General features: G+C 46.9%; 1 protein-coding gene across 2 annotated transcripts in view; it reads right to left on the reverse strand.

Moving 5' to 3' along the window:
- Positions 1-285: 285 nt before the first annotated feature.
- The window catches only part of cnbd1 (cyclic nucleotide binding domain containing 1), a 29798-nt gene continuing 11649 nt past the window's right edge, over positions 286-18434 (reverse strand). For both annotated transcript variants that reach the window (XM_035413955.1, XM_035413953.1), the window contains 9 exons: positions 15533-15678; positions 12874-12953; positions 12286-12423; positions 10276-10408; positions 7947-8056; positions 7610-7760; positions 6537-6604; positions 6293-6352; positions 286-521 (listed from right to left, as the gene is read on the reverse strand). In XM_035413955.1, coding sequence (XP_035269846.1) covers positions 399-521; positions 6293-6352; positions 6537-6604; positions 7610-7760; positions 7947-8056; positions 10276-10408; positions 12286-12423; positions 12874-12953; positions 15533-15678 — 1009 coding nt within the window. In that variant the 3' untranslated portion in view covers positions 286-398. The remainder of the gene's footprint in view (positions 522-6292; positions 6353-6536; positions 6605-7609; positions 7761-7946; positions 8057-10275; positions 10409-12285; positions 12424-12873; positions 12954-15532; positions 15679-18434) is intronic.

Consider the following 18434-nt stretch of genomic DNA (forward strand, 5'->3'; position numbering starts at 1 on the left):
GGAGGGATGAGAGGCTGGGATGGAGGGATGAGAGGCTGGGATGGAGGGATGAGAGGCTGGGATGGAGGGATGAGAGGATAGGATGGAGGGATGAGAGGCTGGGATGGAGGGATATGAGGCTGGGATAGAGGGATGAGAGGCTGGGATGGAGGGATGAGAGGCTGGGATGGAGGGATATGAGGCTGGGATAGAGGGATGAGAGGCTGGGATGGAGGGATGAGAGGATAGGATGGAGGGATATGAGGCTGGGATAGAGGGATGAGAGGCTGGGATGGAGGGATGAGAGGCTGGGATGGAGGGATGAGAGGATAGGATGGAGGGATGAGAGGCTGGGATGGAGGGATATGAGGCTGGGATAGAGGGATGAGAGGCTGGGATGGAGGGTGGTGGGTGTGTATTTAAAGAGAGGAAGTGGGGGGATTGCGGTGTGTATCCTGGTCTCTTCTGACCCTGATCTGGTTCCACTTCCCACATCCCTGCACAATGCCGTTGTAGAACAGAGCATCTCTCAGCACCCGCCTCTGCACAAAAAACAAAACACACACACCATTACCAACAATCAGCACACCATAACCAACAATCATCACACCATAACCAACAATCATCACACCATAACCAACAATCATCACACCATTACCAACAATCAGCACACCATTACCAACAATCAGCACACCATAACCAACAACCACCATACCATAACCAACAATCATCACACCATAGCCAACAATCATCACACCATTACCAACAATCAGCACACCATAACCAACAATCATCAGACCATTACCAACAATCAACTCCTATCGTCGGTTCTGACACTGCTACCTAAACACAGAACTCATCTGGAAAAAGATGTCTGCTAAACACCATGGGCTCTAAAATAGCGGTCTCAAACTGTGCGTGAGTGAAGCTAGCATCGGGCTCACTCTGCACTCAGGAAAAGTTAACATCTCCCCGCACACCATCTTCGTCAGTAGACCCAACTGTGGCAACAAGAATTAATTTATTCATTTGCCAGCAACTTCCCAAAAACACGAAGCAACGCTTGGCTCCCGCCCTCGTCAGAAGGGTTTGAAACAAACAAGCCGAGCGGCTCTGTGCACGTTGTTATCTTTTAATTGAACACAAACTTGTTTGGTTTGGAGAGGATTTGGGGGGCAGGGGGAGGTTTATTAATATTCTGACTGAGAGCAGACTTCCAATTCAAGGAAACCTTCATTTTGAAAGTTTGTGAAACAGTTGCCACTTCCTAATTAAGAAGCTTGGAAAAAGCAATGTGACTATTGTTACTGAGAAAACAAAAACATGCTTATTAACTGGCTCATTTAAGAAAAACAAATAAAAAACTAATTACAATTATATTGATTTATGTCCTCCTCAGCTATGTCCACACACTGTGTGTGTGTGTATTATGTGTGTGTGTGTGTGTGTGTGTGTGTGCATTTGTAAGGATTTACAGGTCATATTAAAGTGGAGTAAATTAATGTACTTTATTTCATTATTATTTTTTTAACTGGAACTGTTTTTGAGGGATCAGAAAGAAGAGGACATTATTTATGGCCCGCCAGCACATCTATGCTAGACATCCTGCTGGCTCAGTGAATTAGCTGACACCGGATATAAGGGCGTGCTGAAGCCTATCCCAGCATGCATTGAGCAAGAGGCTGGAATACACCCTGGACAGGCCACCAATCTATCGCAGGGCACACATAACATTCGCTCACACACTCATACCTATGGGCAATTGAGAGTCGGCGAAAGAGTAAAGAAAAAAAAATCAATAAACACTTACTCATTACAATCGAAAAAGGTCGGTCCCACTTTGACCTGGTTTCCTCTTTTTTTAAAGATTGGGTACATAATTTTCATTCTGTACTCTACAACTCCCGACTTCCGCACACCTCAGAGAACGAAAGCTTGGTGAACCAGGTGATTATGTAGGCAGTCCCGAGGGAGAGAGAGAGAGCTTTGACTGTCAAATTACCGAAAAGGCCTCTGAGGCTCCTGTGCGCATCGCTGAATATGTACGTCTGCGTGGGCTACGGTGAAACCGCCTCCTCTGAAAACAGACTGACTGGTGTGAGAGTCAAGCTTCATGAACTGCAGAGCACCTTGAGTTCAGCCCTCACAGATGAGCGTGTGGTTGCAATCAAAGTTAAGGATAATCTGTTGAATAAATCCAGGACGTTGCATGGGGGGACTGAGGTGACTAAGGCATCTTGGGAGTGCTTCGAGAGTCGTCTGGTCTCCCCCACCACTGCGGTCCAGCGCCTCTTTCGTCGTTGCCTCCACCGGTGCCCACGTCCGTCGCCACCTGCCGCTCCCCACCACCGCCACCCGGCCCCGCCCATCATCTGAGCCACATCATGGACTGCATTTCTATAGCGCTTTTATCCATCATAAACTCTGTAAAACTGATTGACATGCTGGTCACCAGTCGGCACCCTGAGCCGACCAGAGGAGGATGGGTTTCCCCCTTGAGCCTGGTTCATTCCGAGGTTTCTTCCCATCTGCCACAGGGAGTTTTTCCTTGCCACTGTTGCCTTAGGCTTGCTCCTGTGGGGGTTTAGGCCAGGGTTGTCTATAAAGCGTATTGTGACAACTGCTGTAAAATACACTATACAAATAAAATTTGTTTGGCTGACTCATACGTCCCAGGTTCTCACTTTCGAGCACCACTCCTGTGTCCCCGACAAAATCCTGTCTTCCCAACAACAAAAATAAATAAATAAATCAATCCAGAAAAAGCAGCCAAACTCTATCTCTGTCCATAAACTGGTGTTTACAGAAATCCTGCCCCAAACAAGTCCGGCCACAACTATAGCCGTGCAGACCTTTGTCTACAGCAATCCGGCAAACATATGAATTAAGGTATGATTCATGACTCCCCCGCGGGGGAAAAAAAAAAAAAAAAAACTAAAAAGATAATGAGAAGGAAAACATTTTCTTTTTCTTTTCCTGGCAAGGAAAACCTGTAAACAGAGTGGGACAGAGAGAGCAGACGACTAGAGATGTATTTACCAAAAGTGCACGGGCCTTCAAAATGCTATCAGCTCAGCAACACAAACAGACGCCGCCAATTTTAGACTTTAAAAAAAAAAAAATTATAAAAAAATAAAAAACGAGCACAATATGGAGGGAAAACAAACGTTTGAGTGCCCTGCTGTTAGCTAATCTGTCAGATTATGATTTAAATGCCCCCCTTACACTTACTTACTGCTTGGATGTGAATGTTGCTTTTAATGTTTGCTCACAGGCAGGGCCAACATAAACCATTTACTTAAGCATCAGGCTTCTGCAAACGTAGCATAGCAGATGATTAAGATGACAGAGATTACCTTGTCAGAAACATGACAGAATTATTAATATTCCTAATGTCGTCCAAGAAGAAGAAGAAAAAAAGACCTGACCAAAAAAAAAAAAAAAGAGTGGCATATTTTCAGCCTGCTTTCTGTGTGAGGTCAGAGATACAGAGCCCCCTGCAGGATGGAGGTGGTAATGACAGTGAGGTGGTATAAAAGCAGGTGAGGGAGAAACAGAAGGAATACCTGCAGGGGCAGAGAGGTTGTGGCATTGCCCGGCAACCTAAAACATTTTCACCGCAATGACTTGCATGCCAAATACGGCCTCTGCTCGCAGACCTGGTCCGTTCTGATTGGCTGCCCCAGGAGAAGCTCGAATGCGATTGGTTCTTGCACTGCCCTGACTGTCTGAACAGGCTACTGCCACCTGTCAGGAGCATCATCCAGGTTGGTTGTGAACGAGGGAGAAAGCCAATGATCGACCGGTGAGTCGTTTATTCTTTGTTTCCGGGACGATGAATCAGACAGGTCCTGGTAATCTGGCAGTAGACGAGGAAGCGCGGACCGCACACACGCGTGTGTGGCAGAGAGAGAGAGACGGCTGTTCACTTCACCCCCCCCACCCTCCACCCTATGCAAGCAACCCTCAGGAATCTCACGAAAAGGCTATTGGGGGGGAGGGAGGGGGGGTGAAAAGTAATAGCCCTGTGAATCTGGGGGGAGGGGACGTGACCCCACTCTCTGTCCTCCTCGTTCAGGAGAGCACACCGGGCTGGCCTGGGTTTACAATGCATTGCATTTCAGAGCAGGGGATTTCACCACGACGATAGAGATTGGAGGGGGAGAGAGAGAAGCAAAGAAGGAGAGAAAGAGTGAGAGAGAAAGAGAGAGAAGGAAAGGAGAGAAATGAGAGATAGAGAGAAAGAAGAGAGAGGAGAGGCAGAGGGGTTTTGCTTGTGTGAGTGTGTGTGTGTGTGTGTATGTGTGTGTATGTGCTGTATGCACACACGTGTATGTGTGTGTGCATGTGTTCACAGAGAAGCACAGAGGTGACAGAGAGAGAGACAAAGAGAGAGAAAAGTGAGAGAGTGAAGGAGAGGAGAGAGAGTGAGACAGTGGAATGTGAGGAAGAGAGAGAGAGAGAAGTGAGAGAGAGTAAAGTGAGAGAGAGAGAGTTACGGTGTAATCGTCTTTGAGAAACCTGGCGCGGGGAAGCGCTTCTGGAAATCCGTGAGAGCAAAGGAGGATGTTTGGTGGCCGAGCGAGCGTGCGTCTCCCAGCCTCTGAGCGTGCGTCTCCCAGCCTCTGGGAACGCGGCTCTGTCTCTCTGGGGTGTAATGGAGCGCCACGTTTCCAGCGCTGACGGTCCAGACGTCACGCCACTCGGCCAGGCAGGGAAAAGACGCCGTGCGGAAACTACCCCGGGAAATTTACCGCCGGCAGAGATTATAAATCCGGCATCTAACAGCCGCTCTGCCCGACGCAGAAGAGAGCGATCAAAGCATCCGCTTTAATAAGTTAGATACATAACAGAGCCTATTCAGGATCAGAACTTATAATGCGGAGGACTAAAGAAGTCCCCAGACATAAAATCGCTCCCATGTAGGCTATGCCATAAATCATACTGTCTCTTGGTTCAAAACGTTTTGGCAATCATATTTATATCCAAAGTACACACTAAAATAATTACATTTGATATCATATAATATATTGTTTAATATCATTTTATATCATCAAGCTGTTTTTCTGGGCCCGGTATGAGGTATTACTTCAAGCAGTTCTTGCACCGAACCCTGGAGAAGAGCGCTTCCTGCGAGAGTTTCCTGCGAGATCTGCTTTTTATTTCCTGTTAAGGTTGTTGCCATGGCAAACGGGGTGACCAATGGGAAACCTTTATCATTCAGGCCAACAGAAATTCACCATGCACAATTATATTTTTATGCTGTCGACACTGTATATACACTACAGTACCCTACCTCTGCACACATCCACTACATGGCCAAAAGTATATGGACACCTGACATCCAACATCTTATTCAAAATTATTGGCACTAATATGGAGCTGGTCCACCCTTTGCTGCTATAAGAACCTACACTCTTCTGGGAAGGCTTTATACCAGATGTTGGAGCATTGCTGCAGGGATTTGCTTCCATTCAGCCAAAAGAGCATTAGTGAGGTCAGCCAATTAGGCCTGGCTCACAGTTGGCTTTCCAATTGATCCCAAAGGTGTTGGATGGGGTTGAGGTCAGGGCTATGCACAGGCCAGTCAAGTTCTTCCACACTGTTGTTGACAAAACCATTTCTATATGGACCTTCCAGTGTGCCTGGGGGCATTGTCATGCTGAAACAGGAAAGGGCCTTCCCCAAACTGTTGTGAAAACACAGAATTATCCAGAATGTGATTATATGCCGTAGCATTAAGATTTGCCTTCACTGGAACTAAGGGGCCTAGCCCAAACCATGAAAAATGGTGATTCACCTGTCCCAAGTGTGTAAGGTGAGAACCACTCTTTACATTGGAGCACTTTTGAGATCATTCAAAGAAAAGCTCTGTATAAATACAGTCTGTTTTCATTATCGATGTTGGCTCGTTTGGGTCGTTAGGATGGTTTGAAAAAGCCAACTTACTGGTCTCCATAACATAAGCTATAAGGTATAATATTTTTAAAGGTATTTAATGATTTTATACAGAAAAATTTCCAACTGATTAACACTGACGGAACGTTCATAATCTGAACAACGTGCTTGTAGCTGACATCACAATCGGCCGCTGCAGTTGCCGCAGTTACAGACGGCAAAGTTTCCCCGGCAAAGCTTCTAACGGATAAAATCCCAGGCAAGGTCACCATCACGTCAGACCACGACAATGGCCATAATCTTAGCATCGGGCCGATGCCAACAGATATGTCCTGATATTAGTGTGTACCCCTCGTAACATTGTGTATTGTAATGCAAGGTAATGTAATGCTCTGTCATGTTATGTAACCATTACCTTGATATGCAGCCACTCCTTTTGTCTCTCCTGTGCCACGTACATCTTGTTCATCTGCTCCTGAGCGGGACACAACGATGATGCACATGGATCAGAACTGGTTTGGACCGTGAGTCCCTGTGTTTGGTGGATCGGAACTGGTTTGGATAACAGGGTTAGTATGTGGGGTTCTATGGGGGGTGCACGGTGGGGTTGGAGGTGTAGAAGGGAGGAGATTCTAGGCTGCAGAGAGGCCGGATCTCACCTGACTCAGTTTCCCGTAGGCCGGCTGCTCCGTCTGCTCTATCAGAGACCGAGTCACAGAGTCCAGCCCTGCAGATAAAACACGTCACCCAGACACAATCAAAGAAGAGCAGCCGCTGAACAGCAAAGAGCATCTGCAATAACCAGGGCTGGGAGAGTCAGGAACTCCATGAACACCCCACAGTGACAGGAGCTGCAGTCAGCTGGCAGACAGCAGCTCCATGAACACCCCACAGTGACTGGAGCTGCAGTCAGCTGGCAGACAGGAGCTCCATGAACACCCCACAGTGACTGGAGCTGCAGTCAGCAGCCAGACAGGAACTCCATGAACACCCCACAGTGACTGGAGCTGCAGTCAGCAGCCAGACAGGAGCTCCATGAACACCCCACAGTGACTGGAGCTGCAGTCAGCAGCCAGACAGGAGCTCCATGAACACCCCACAGTGACTGGAGCTGCAGTCAGCAGCCAGACAGGAGCTCCATGAACACCCCATAGTGACTGGAATTGCTGTTAGCTGACAGTTACTCACTTGTGTGGACCAATGCAAATATTTTGTCCTCCAAAGCAGAACAAAATGATTTATTACATTCAGCGGGCCACTGTTAGCATAAATCTCCACCCATTTTGTTTTTGGTTCAAAGCAGCATCTTTCGTCCATCGTAAGTAATAACCATCAATAGCATAATAAATCATCAATAACTGCTACTTAAAGCCCTACTTACATATGCCTCCTCCACCTACCACAGCACTTAGCAGAAGGTTGTAGCTTTATGTAATGACTCTAACAATCTTTTCCGACACTGATCATATAACATGGCCATAGCTCGTTGCCAAGAACATGTATGTATGCAGCTTAGCAGAATTAATATAATGGCTAAGGAACTGGACAGGCAACTCAGAGGCTGGTAAAACTGCTCCAGTAAAGACCCAGTTAAATGGATTGTATGTACATAAAATGTATGGACTTTCACTCTCGATTGACTAAATGCCTGAACGTGAACATGAAATTTTGCGTTTCAAAATTCGAAATGCCGAGCTGACCCTTCCACACCCGGTCGGCAGGTGTGGCTCACCTTTCAGATCGCTGGGGAGGATGACTCCCATCTTCACCTCCGTCGCCGTGACAACGCTGCAAGGGGAAGGCTGGTCCAGGAGCACGCTGGTCTCCCCGAACGACGCGCCGGGACCCAGTTTGCCCACTACCACGTACTTGACCCTGTTGCCCTGACAACCAAGACACAGCAGGTACACTCGGCGAATGGGCAAAGGCAAAGAGAGACACCGCAGTGCCAGAGGTCAACCGCTCCCCCACAATGCCAGCGCTCACGTCATTGGCAGTTCTCATCCCTAAGTTCACCTGTGACAGGCACGGACCACAAACCATGGCAACACTGCAAAAAAAAGTGTTACCTTTTTTCCAGGTTCCCTTTTCGGTACTCCCTCGATATCCCGAAGGATGTTACACTCCCCTGTCCGGATGTAGGTTACGAAGGGACACACCTCACCCTCCCGGACTAGAACTGCAGGTGGAAGGACGAAGAGACTCAGAAACTCCTCACAAACACTGCAGGGGCCCAGAAGAAAAGACGGCTCTGCTGCAATTAAGTGCAGTTAATGGTGTGGGGACACTGTGCAGCAGGATGTGCCATGTTCACGGGAGAATGTGTGTGAGTGTGTGTGTGTGTGTGTGTGTCTGTGTGTGTACATGCAAGTGATACACGTGCAAGAGGGATGAAGGTGTAGATAGAGAAAGAGAAAAGGAAAGGGAAAGATGTGTGTGGGAAACCGATAGGGGAGGAAAATGGGGAGAGTGAGAGAGAAAAAGAGGGACAGAGACAGAGAGAGAGACAGAGCTAGCAAGTGATACAAGTGATGTGCTCTCTCTGGCAGATGCAGGCATTGTCTGTGCGTGTATGTGTGTGTGTTTGTGTGTATGAGTGTGTGTGTGTGCCAGCATGTGTGAGTGTATGTGTGTGTGTGTGACAGTGTGTGTGTGTGTGTGCCTGCATGTGTGTGCTAGTGTGTGTGTGTGTGTGTGAGACAGAGCGGGGAGGTGAGCAGTAGCAGTATCAGTACTGATTTATTGGGATCTTTAACTGCAGGAAAAACACTGTACCTCAGCCCTGACAGGTGTTGGTAAATCCCATTTCAGCTAACGCTGTCCCCTTTTTATTTGTTTATTTTTTAACACCCACCCACTCAACCCTGCAGACACAAATCTATTTACCAGGCAAGTGGGCAGGGTGAGTGTGGGGGGAGGGGAGGCATCACCACAGACACAGGAAATCCTCAGGTCTCTGTCATGAGACCCAGATAAACAGATGCATGCTCATGTGCCCCCACCCCCCGCCCCAACATTTACCTCTGTAAAAAGACAACCACACCCAACCCTCGCCCTCTCTTATCTCCAGTGACAACAGTGTAGTCCCCCCCAAACTCCTCCCTTGTCTCCCTTGGCAACAACAGCGCCACACCCCCAACCCCTGGTCTCCCTGGTAACAACAGTACCACACCACCAAATCTTGGTCTCCCTTGGTCATGACAATACCAAACCCCCCAATCCCTGGTAACAACAGTGCCACACCCCCAATCCCTGGTCTCCCTGGTAACACTGCCATTGTACTCTTGAGCAAGGCGCTTGACCCCGGAACTGCTTCAGTAAAACAGCCAGCTGTATAAGTGGATGGACAGCATGTCTTATTCAGAAAAAAACCCTGCTAATCCCCTTATTCTCCTCCCAGGGCATCTCACCGTTCAGTCACTCTCTCTGAGCACACAAAAGCGCTCGCATCAGCGAAAACAAAAACCTCCTTTCCTTAAGCGCAATCCCTCGCCTGGGCCTACTGGTGGACAGAGAGGAAAGCTCAAGGTTCAAAATCACCTCTAATCTGCTTTGTTTTACTGCCTGGAGATGGCCGTGCAGCACTGTAGCTAACATATTTGAATAAGATTAGTAGATATAACTGACGGTGGGAAAGGTAAGGATAATGATGGGGTGTCGTCAGGGCGACGGCGTTTGACAGAAAGTGTTTATGATGTCGTGTGCGGGGGGGGCGGGGCTATTATTATATCGCCATTATGTTCACCCGCCACCCCTCAGGGGAAAGAGGGAGATGGAGGAGAGCGAGAGGGAGGGAGGGAGAGAGGGACGCAGTAGTGGACTCATTTGTTTGTGTTCCGCAAATGTCGTTTTCCGAGGATCCGAGGGGAGGGGTTGGGGGAGGGGGGGATCGCCAGCTGTTTCCATGGGCGACAGCCATGTGCAGCAGCCTGCTTGCGTGTCGCGGCTCACCCCCCCCCCCCCCCCCCCCCCCACCCCCTAACAAATCCTACCCTCCTGGGCCCCCCCCCCAACAGAAACTCGCATACCCCCTTCTCATTTCTGCTCCACTTGTCTGCTGTCATTAATCCCATAATGGCCATGGGCGAGAGGGTATGAGCAGGGACAATGTCAATCACTGACTTGGACCAATCCAGAGACAGAAGAAAAAAAAAAAAACTCAGTGAGTCACGGAGGTAATGTGATATCTCTTCCTGTTTTGGGTTCATGAGGTTTGTGAAGCCTCGGTGGGCTATCATTAGTCGAACACAATGGCAACTAATTAATTAGTGATTACTTAATTAGCAGCTCATTTGATTTCTCCTGTCCTTATGTCAACATCGTATATGCATACACGAGCATAAACTCTGGATCCTCACAAGTCGAATCGGAAAAAAAAATGGGAGGGGAAAGGACTACCGTGATTGGCTGGCAGTTGTCTCATCTGGATGAGGTCAGACAGTTTCTTGATTGACAGCTTGTGCCAGTGGAGGTAGAAAGGACAGGATTGGACGATTGACTCTCTCAGGGCGGAGTTCTGGGCTTCGATCTCCTGCAGGCGAAAAGCAACAACACATGCGCAGCAGGCAGGTTTACACCAAGCGGACAGAACCGGGCTGCGTTTCCGAAGCTCACTTCCTGGTCTTGTTGAGAGACGTTGCTCACTAGCGCCTGTGCGGTTGGCTGCAATGCGGTCAAAATACAAAGTTAATCTTTTCTTTCCACAAGAAAAAAGTAGTTCTTCGTCTAACGTCTCCCCATATGCCGATTTGTTATTTGTTAAGTTATTGTGCTATTTGGACAAGATGGTAATACAAGAAGGACGGTTTGCGCCACTGCCAAGTCGTTGTACCTCACGCGCTTAGTGGACAACTGGACTTCATGTCCCTACTGTGTAGTCTCAGGCTCCAGTTTGCACAACATGGAGGCGCCCACGAACTACACTATCCATGCTCAAAACCCTTTCACCAAGCCCACGAACTACACTACCCACGCTCAAAACCCTTTCACCAAGCCCACGAACTACACTACCCGTGCTCAAAACCCTTTCACCAAGCCCACGGAGAGTCAATGGGTGACGTCGCAGTGACCTTGTCCATATTTTTCTACAGTATAGTCTATGGTTTGCACCCATTTAGCATCAGCAGTGTGCCAAAACTAGAATACCAGCAATGCACTCTGATTGGATCTTCTTTCCTGCAAATTAACAATGTAATATGATGCAATATGGGGGTAAAACCTAATCCATCCAAACTCTGACCTCCCTGTAATTCAGAAATTAACAACCCCAGGCACAATTAGTGCTTTATGGCTATTGCATGAGCCTTTAAATGATGACACTACTGCGACTGGCTTTTCATGCAAATGGCACCAGGGTTATAATGGGTGATTAGAATGCAATTAAGACCGTGATTGGATTTCTTGTCAATCAAAATTCACATTTTTTCTTCATTTTTAAATGAACTGTGCAGGAAAACTCCAGAAAGAGCAGTTTTGCACTGGGAGGAGGGGTAGAAACTCCCACAGAGTACTCAAAACTATCTGAGTTTGGGACAGGTACTCCAACCTATCTGAGTTTGGGAAAGGTGCTCTAACCTGTATGAGTTTAGGACAGGTACCCATCTGAGTTTGGGACAGGTGCTCTAACCTGTCTGAATTTGGGACAGGTGCTCTCACCTGTCGGAGTTTGGGACAGGTGCCTGTCTGAGTTTGGGACAGGTGCTCTCACCTGTCGGAGTTTGGGACAGGTGCCTGCCTGAGTTTGGGACAGGTGCCTGCCTGAGTTTGGGACAGGTGCCTATCTGAGTTTTGGACAGGTGCCTATCTGAGTTTGGGACAGGTACTCTAACCTGTCTGAGTTTGGGGCAGGTGCTCTAACCTGTTTGAGTTTGGGACAGATACTCTAACCTGTCTGAGTTTGGGACAGGTGCTCTAACCTGTCTGAGTTTGGGGCAGGTGCTCTAACCTGTTTGAGTTTGGGACAGATACTCTAACCTGTCTGAGTTTGGGACAGGTGTGCTAACCTGTCTGAGTTTGGGACAGGTGCTCTAACCTGTCTGAGTTTGGGACAGGTGTGCTAACCTGTCTGAGTTTGGGACAGGTGCTCTAACCTGTCTGAGTTTGGGACAGGTGCTCTAACCTGTCTGAGTTTGGGACAGGTGTGCTAACCTGTCTGAGTTTGGGACAGGTGCGCTAACCTGTTGGAGTTTGGGACAGGTGCTCTAACCTGTCTGAGTTTGGGACAGGTGTGCTAACCTGTCTGAGTTTGGGACAGGTGCTCTAACCTGTCTGAGTTTGGGACAGGTGTGCTAACCTGTCTGAGTTTGGGACAGGTGTGCTAACCTGTCTGAGTTTGGGACAGGTGCTCTAACCTGTCTGAGTTTGGGACAGGTGCTCTAACCTGTCTGAGTTTGGGACAGGTGCGCTAACCTGTTGGAGCTTGGCGTAGGCGGCCCTGGGGATCCTCAGGATCTCACAGTTGTCCAGCGTTACGGCGTGCTGGGCGTCTGCGTGAGCCTCGTCCGTGTCCTGCTCCTCCAGCGACCCGAAACAGCCGCCCACTCCCATCTGCAAAAGGGGAGGGGTCACAGAAAACCAACAGCCAATCAGCACGTCAAAATTAGTCACCTGACAGACAGCCAATCAACACGTCTCGTTCAGTCACCTGACAGACAGCCAATCAGCACGTCCTGTATAGTCAACTGACAGACAGCCAATCAACACGTCTCGTTCAGTCACCTGACAGACAGCCAATCAGGACGTCCTGTATAGTCACCTGACAGCATGGATGGCGTGACAACCTCACAGAGCCTAAAAGCTGCTCTGTAGAAACTGAGACCGTCTGATAAACTGACTGACTGATTATGGAGGTGCAGGGCGTGGGGTGGCAATCTGAGGGTGTCCCTGCGTGGTGCGTTACAGCACCGGTTCACAACCGGCTCCACCACATACGGTACCATGGCCACACTCGCGGCAGCTTTACAGCCGTTGTCATAACGTTGTCATGGTTACCGTTACCGTGTCAGTCTTGGTGGCCTCATGTGAGTACAGCCTCACGGTTCCCCTCAGCACAAGGTGTAGTCCGTTGTGTCCGAAAACTGCGGGAAGAGGCAAAAATGGGTTGGGGGGTGGGGGGGGGGGGGCATTAAGAGCACATTAATCCCCTCCCTCCCTCGGTTACAGAGCTCCAGAACCTCCCGGGTTGGAACCAGGCCCAGAGCTCCAGAACCTCCCGGGCTGGAACCAGGCCCAGAGCTCCAGAACCTCCCGGGCTGGAACCAGGCCCAGAACTCCTGGAGCAGCAGCAGCAGCAGCAGCAGCAGCAGTCACGCTCGGATAACCACAAGCATCCATCAAAAGGGCTGGTCATTGCTTTGTGTCACTGTGTGCGTGTGTGTGTGTGCATGTGCGTGTGTGTGGGTGCGTGCATGTGTATATGTACGTGTGTGCATGTATGTGTGTGTGCAAAACAAAACCGAAAAAAATAACCCAAAGGAAGGAATGGTGAACGGAGGGATGGATGGATGGAGGGATGGATGGATGTTAAGCTGACAGTGATGGCCGCTGCCTGTCGTGCTCAGAATACACACTCTCACCTATCCTTCAGTCCGCTGCATCAATCTCCACAAAGAGCCTTAAATCAATGAGCCTCTGGTGCATTCACTGGCCCAGACGCTGGAGCATGCCCCACTGACCCCCCCCACCCCCCCATTCCAAATCAATGAGACTCTGGTGCATTCACTGGCACAAACGCTGGAGCATGCCCCACTGATCCCCCCCCCCAGAGACCCAGAATATAGGAACAGATCCATCATAAACACTACTCTCACAAATACACAACACTCTCATAAACATGCAGCTTTCTCAGAAACACCTCCCTCACAAACAAACACACAATTCTCTCATAAATACACACCACTCTCACAAACACACAACTTTTACAAATACACAACTCTCTCACAAACACACAACTCTCTCACGAACACACAACCCTTACAAGCACACAACTCTCACAAATACACAACTCTCTCATTAACACACAACTCTGTCACACAACTCTCTTAAAAATACAAAAATCAAACACAACTCCACGTGGGTTTCCTCCCGCAGTCCTGCCTTTCACCCAATGCACGCTGGGATAGGCTACAGCCCCCCCCCCCCACCCCACCCCACGACCCTGCCCGGATAAGCGGGAATAGATAATGGATGGGCCGGTGGGAAAAGGCCAATTACAAACCCTTGAAAACTCAAACAACAAGCCCAAAAAACAAATAAATCACGACAGCAGTAAACTCCAAACTATTTTTTGTTTGTTTGCAAACATCCGAGATATTGACGAGCGCGCCCGACGTGATCGATAGATTTGATTAGTTTAAATAGCAGCGCGTCTGCTGCCTTTTAGCAAATGGCCACCTCCTGTAATCGGACAGAGAGCTTTAAATCACTCATTTATTTATTTGCCTCCCAATAAAAAGGGGCCCAGCGGCAGATGGTTCCACATCCATAACGATCTCCGCGGCGTGAGAGGGGCGAGGAGGAGGACGAAAGACTGGCTCCTGCTAGCGGCTTCGTGTTAAAATCCAGACGCCGGCACGTGTCTGCTTTGGGAAAACGAGGCCCGCAGACGCTCCTCGAACCCAGGACCGGCGATGAGAAAGCTCGGTCATTAAAACCACCGCACCTCTCGTTACGTGTCAGCTAAACATATAATGACTTGCATTAAAACTGCTAGAGTAACAAAGGTTCTTCTTCATATGATGATGATGATAACTATTATTATTATTATTATTGTTATTGTTGTTGTAGTAACTTTAGGTCTTACTGTAACTCAATCAACATTTGACCTCAAATGTCCAAAAGTTTGTTTATTTTTACATAAAGTTTGAATAGAAGGTTCAATATACCCTTAACAGTGCTTACATACCTGTCTACAGTTATCCATTTAATATACTGCAGGAGACTTACTGGGTCAGTTTTGCTGAATTTGATTGCTTGGCCGCAGCCCATCTGGGACTCAAACCAACAAACTTCAGGTTATGAATAAAGATGCAAAATCCATTTAAGGACCGATTGTTACTTGCTCACCTTAAGCTGGCCACTTGATTTATGTGCATTTTAATGCTCAATAAGCGTGTGATTGAAAACTTGGCGAAGGTGTGGAAAAGACCTGGATTTGGGGAATTTTTTCATCCAATTAGCACCACTGAACTCCTTCCAATGATAATGCTTCGCCAGACCCTGAAGCCCACACAATGCCTGGGGGACCGAAACAAACAGGATGTTGAGATGGAGCCTCATAAATGAAGAGAAAATGTGATTTTAAAGCCTATTACCATGCCCCGCAGGCCCATGCATTTTATTTTTATTTCACGCCAGCGCTGCTCAGTACAACAGCTGTGGTTTTCATAATCCAATAGCACTATAGACTATAAGGCAGTTATTCATATGTAATAAAGCCTTTATATGTGCGTGTCTGTGTGCAAGAGTGTGTGTGCGTGTGTGTATCTATGTGTATGTGTGTGTGAGTGTATGTGTGTGTGCAAGTTTGTATGTGTGTGTGTCCATGCGTGTGTGCGTGTGCGTGAGTAAGTGTGTGTATGTGCGTCTGTGCGTGTGTGTGAGTGTGTTTGTGTGAGCGTGAGTGTGTCTATGCGTGTGTGTGTTTATGCGCACTCACTGGTCTGTTCCCTCTCCCAGGACTCCAGGATTGCAATGCTGCTGATCTGCTGAAGCTCCTGATTGGACAGGAGGGTAGACAGGCAGGGAAAGGCATTCAGTGTCCTGCGGATAGCCTGCTGGTCCGCCAGTGACCTCTCTATGGGCCTGCACAGAGCACATATATTATGACATCATCACGACATCACAAATGTCACAAGTCACAAGTTCAATTCCTGGCCAATTTTCTCCTGTAGCCAATTGGAAAATGGCCGTCTCTTTTCCTACACTGCCGCCATCAATAGGGCAGCAGTGGAGTATAATGGTTCGGGAGCCAGACTTGTAAGGTTACAGGTTCAATTCCAAGGTGGGACAAAGCCATTCTAACCTTCACTAAGGTAGTTAACCATAATTGCTTCACTGAATAGCTCAGCTGTGCATTACATTGCATTTATTTGACACTTTTATCCAAAGTGACACAGTACAGTAAGTGCACACCGAAGGTCATTGGAACAACTACACATGTCCGATAAGGTATAATACTCATTACGTCACAATTATTTATAGCTATGAACACATTAAGTCCAGTTCACACAATAAGCATAGGCTAGGTCAGAAAGTTGTGGTAATTCAAACTAGGAGGCATGACAATGAGCTATAACATCAAGATAAGGATACAAGTGCAATATAAGTATTGGATGGAGTGATTGCAATGTGAGTGCTGAAGCAATAAGATAGAAGGATACAAGTGATAAGAGTGATCCTAGATTGGGAGTGCCCTGCAAAGAGTGATAGTTAAACCAGGTACTGCAGTAGCTGCATTTGTGTGGTTGCAATGCAGTCACAGTAAATACAACACAGGAGGATAAAGGATAAACAATAAAAACAAAGAAAGGTGTTAATAAAATATGTGACATCCGTGTATGTGTGTGTGTGTGTGTTCAAGTACATTTCAATCATTATTTTTAGTTTTTTATTTTTCTTTTTTGCAGAGGGAAAAAGAAATGGGTTATGTTGCAAATGTCATGTTTGACAATAGCAGAGGGCAGCCAGCCGTTAAATTAACTTTTGTGCGCTGCACACCCACAGTTTAATGCGTCCTTCTGTTGCATTCTGGGACCAACAGGATGCTGAAGGTGGGGCTGCAATGCAGACGCATAACCTTTCCTGTCTATCTGTCTATTATTATTATTATTATTATTATTATTATTATTATTATTTCCTTTTATTGAGCAGGAAATAATAACAATCGTAATAGTAATAATAATAATAATAACAGTAGTAGTAATAATAATAATAGTAATAATAGTAATAACAATAATAATAATAATAATAATAATAAATAACTGGCATGAATAAAATGTAGATTTGGATCAGTGTCAGAGATTCAGTACGTCAAATATTGCGACTCCAAGTAATCAATTTCTAACTTGCCGTTAGAGAAACAGGAATTTAACATGTTAACCTATGTAGCAGTCTTTACTCTTGTCTTCTCTGCTCTCACAGTTTTGATTTGATTAGAAGTGATGTGTATCTAGTGAAATATGCATAATTCAGCTCTAAACATTTATATGAGTATGTCTAGCAGTTCAAATAGGGGTCACATGGACTCTGACTGCACCAATCAGAGTTCACCGAACAATTCAATGTGCAACAGCTGTATAAAATGCCGCCACTTATAATGTATGCAGAATAGAGGAAACTGCATGAAACCACATTTATTTTACCACAGCTCCATCGTGTAGTTCTGTACACAATATTCACATTTGCTCCTATAATTACACCCTTACTGAAGATTCATTAAGACCACATTAAAATTCATTATGTTCGGGGCTTGAAACTAATCAGATCACTTTTGGCCGAATGAAAAATTATTCTGCGGCTTAATTATGGGATAATTAGAGAGAGGCAGAAGCACTCCCATATTGTTGCTGTCGAGTTTGACTTAACGTAGTATTTCTACCTCTGGACCAAAGGTTTCAGAAATTGTTCTCTTTGCTACACCATCACATGAACACCAATTCCATTTCCTTGAGAGAGATAATTACAATTTACTTTAGATTTATAGAAAAATGCATTTTATACGATCCCAAAGTAGATTCAATAGCACAAAAACCAACAACAGTCCACATCAGGTTTATAGAGGTTAAAATGCTGTCTGACACAGTCTCATTTGTTTCGTCACACAGGGAAAGTTTACTGCTTTTATTCTCACCAGTCCTACCTCACACCCCCACACCTGAGCACCTCTGGATTTGGTCGGACCACATCACCTGTCTACTTACAACTTTGATTTAGTAGCACAAGGTACTTCCTGCGGAGCCTCTGACAATCGCTGCCTTTACTGAATAAACAGCTGTGATACGATATCTCAGATATTATTAAAATGGTGTTTTGATAAAGGCCACTGAAGCAGACTGTGGTACGGGCAGTTTGAGAGAAGATAACTGAGTCTGTGCTTCATTCAGTGCCATTCATCGAAATGGTGAAGTATTTTACATCAGGAGTACCTGTCTGGGAAAGAGCAACATTATGGTGCACGACAACGCAGTGAAAATCACTTTCTTCTACCACCCCTCCCTCCCGAAATACAAAATAAACAGAGTAAAGAGGGAGGCAGCCCAGCCAGGAGAACTGTGTTCTTGCGTGTACATGAATTTTAAGAATATACAGTGAGCTCCACAATGCTTGGCCCTGAAATGAGGGGGCTATGTATAAACAGTGCTGCCATTTCTACATGTTGAAACCAAAAGTGTATAAAAATACCCGTAAATAAAAGCTGAGGACGTGGACTCTAACCAGCTAGATTAACCACAAGATTCCATCCTGACCTGGAGCAAAAGGGCTTCCCTGCATTGTCACATCAAACTTTGTCCGTTTGAGGAGACGAGAATGGGCGGTTTTGGTAGTTCTGCTCTCCACTC

Source organism: Anguilla anguilla, chromosome 4 (assembly GCF_013347855.1).
Source record: "Anguilla anguilla isolate fAngAng1 chromosome 4, fAngAng1.pri, whole genome shotgun sequence".
NCBI lineage: Eukaryota > Metazoa > Chordata > Actinopteri > Anguilliformes > Anguillidae > Anguilla > Anguilla anguilla.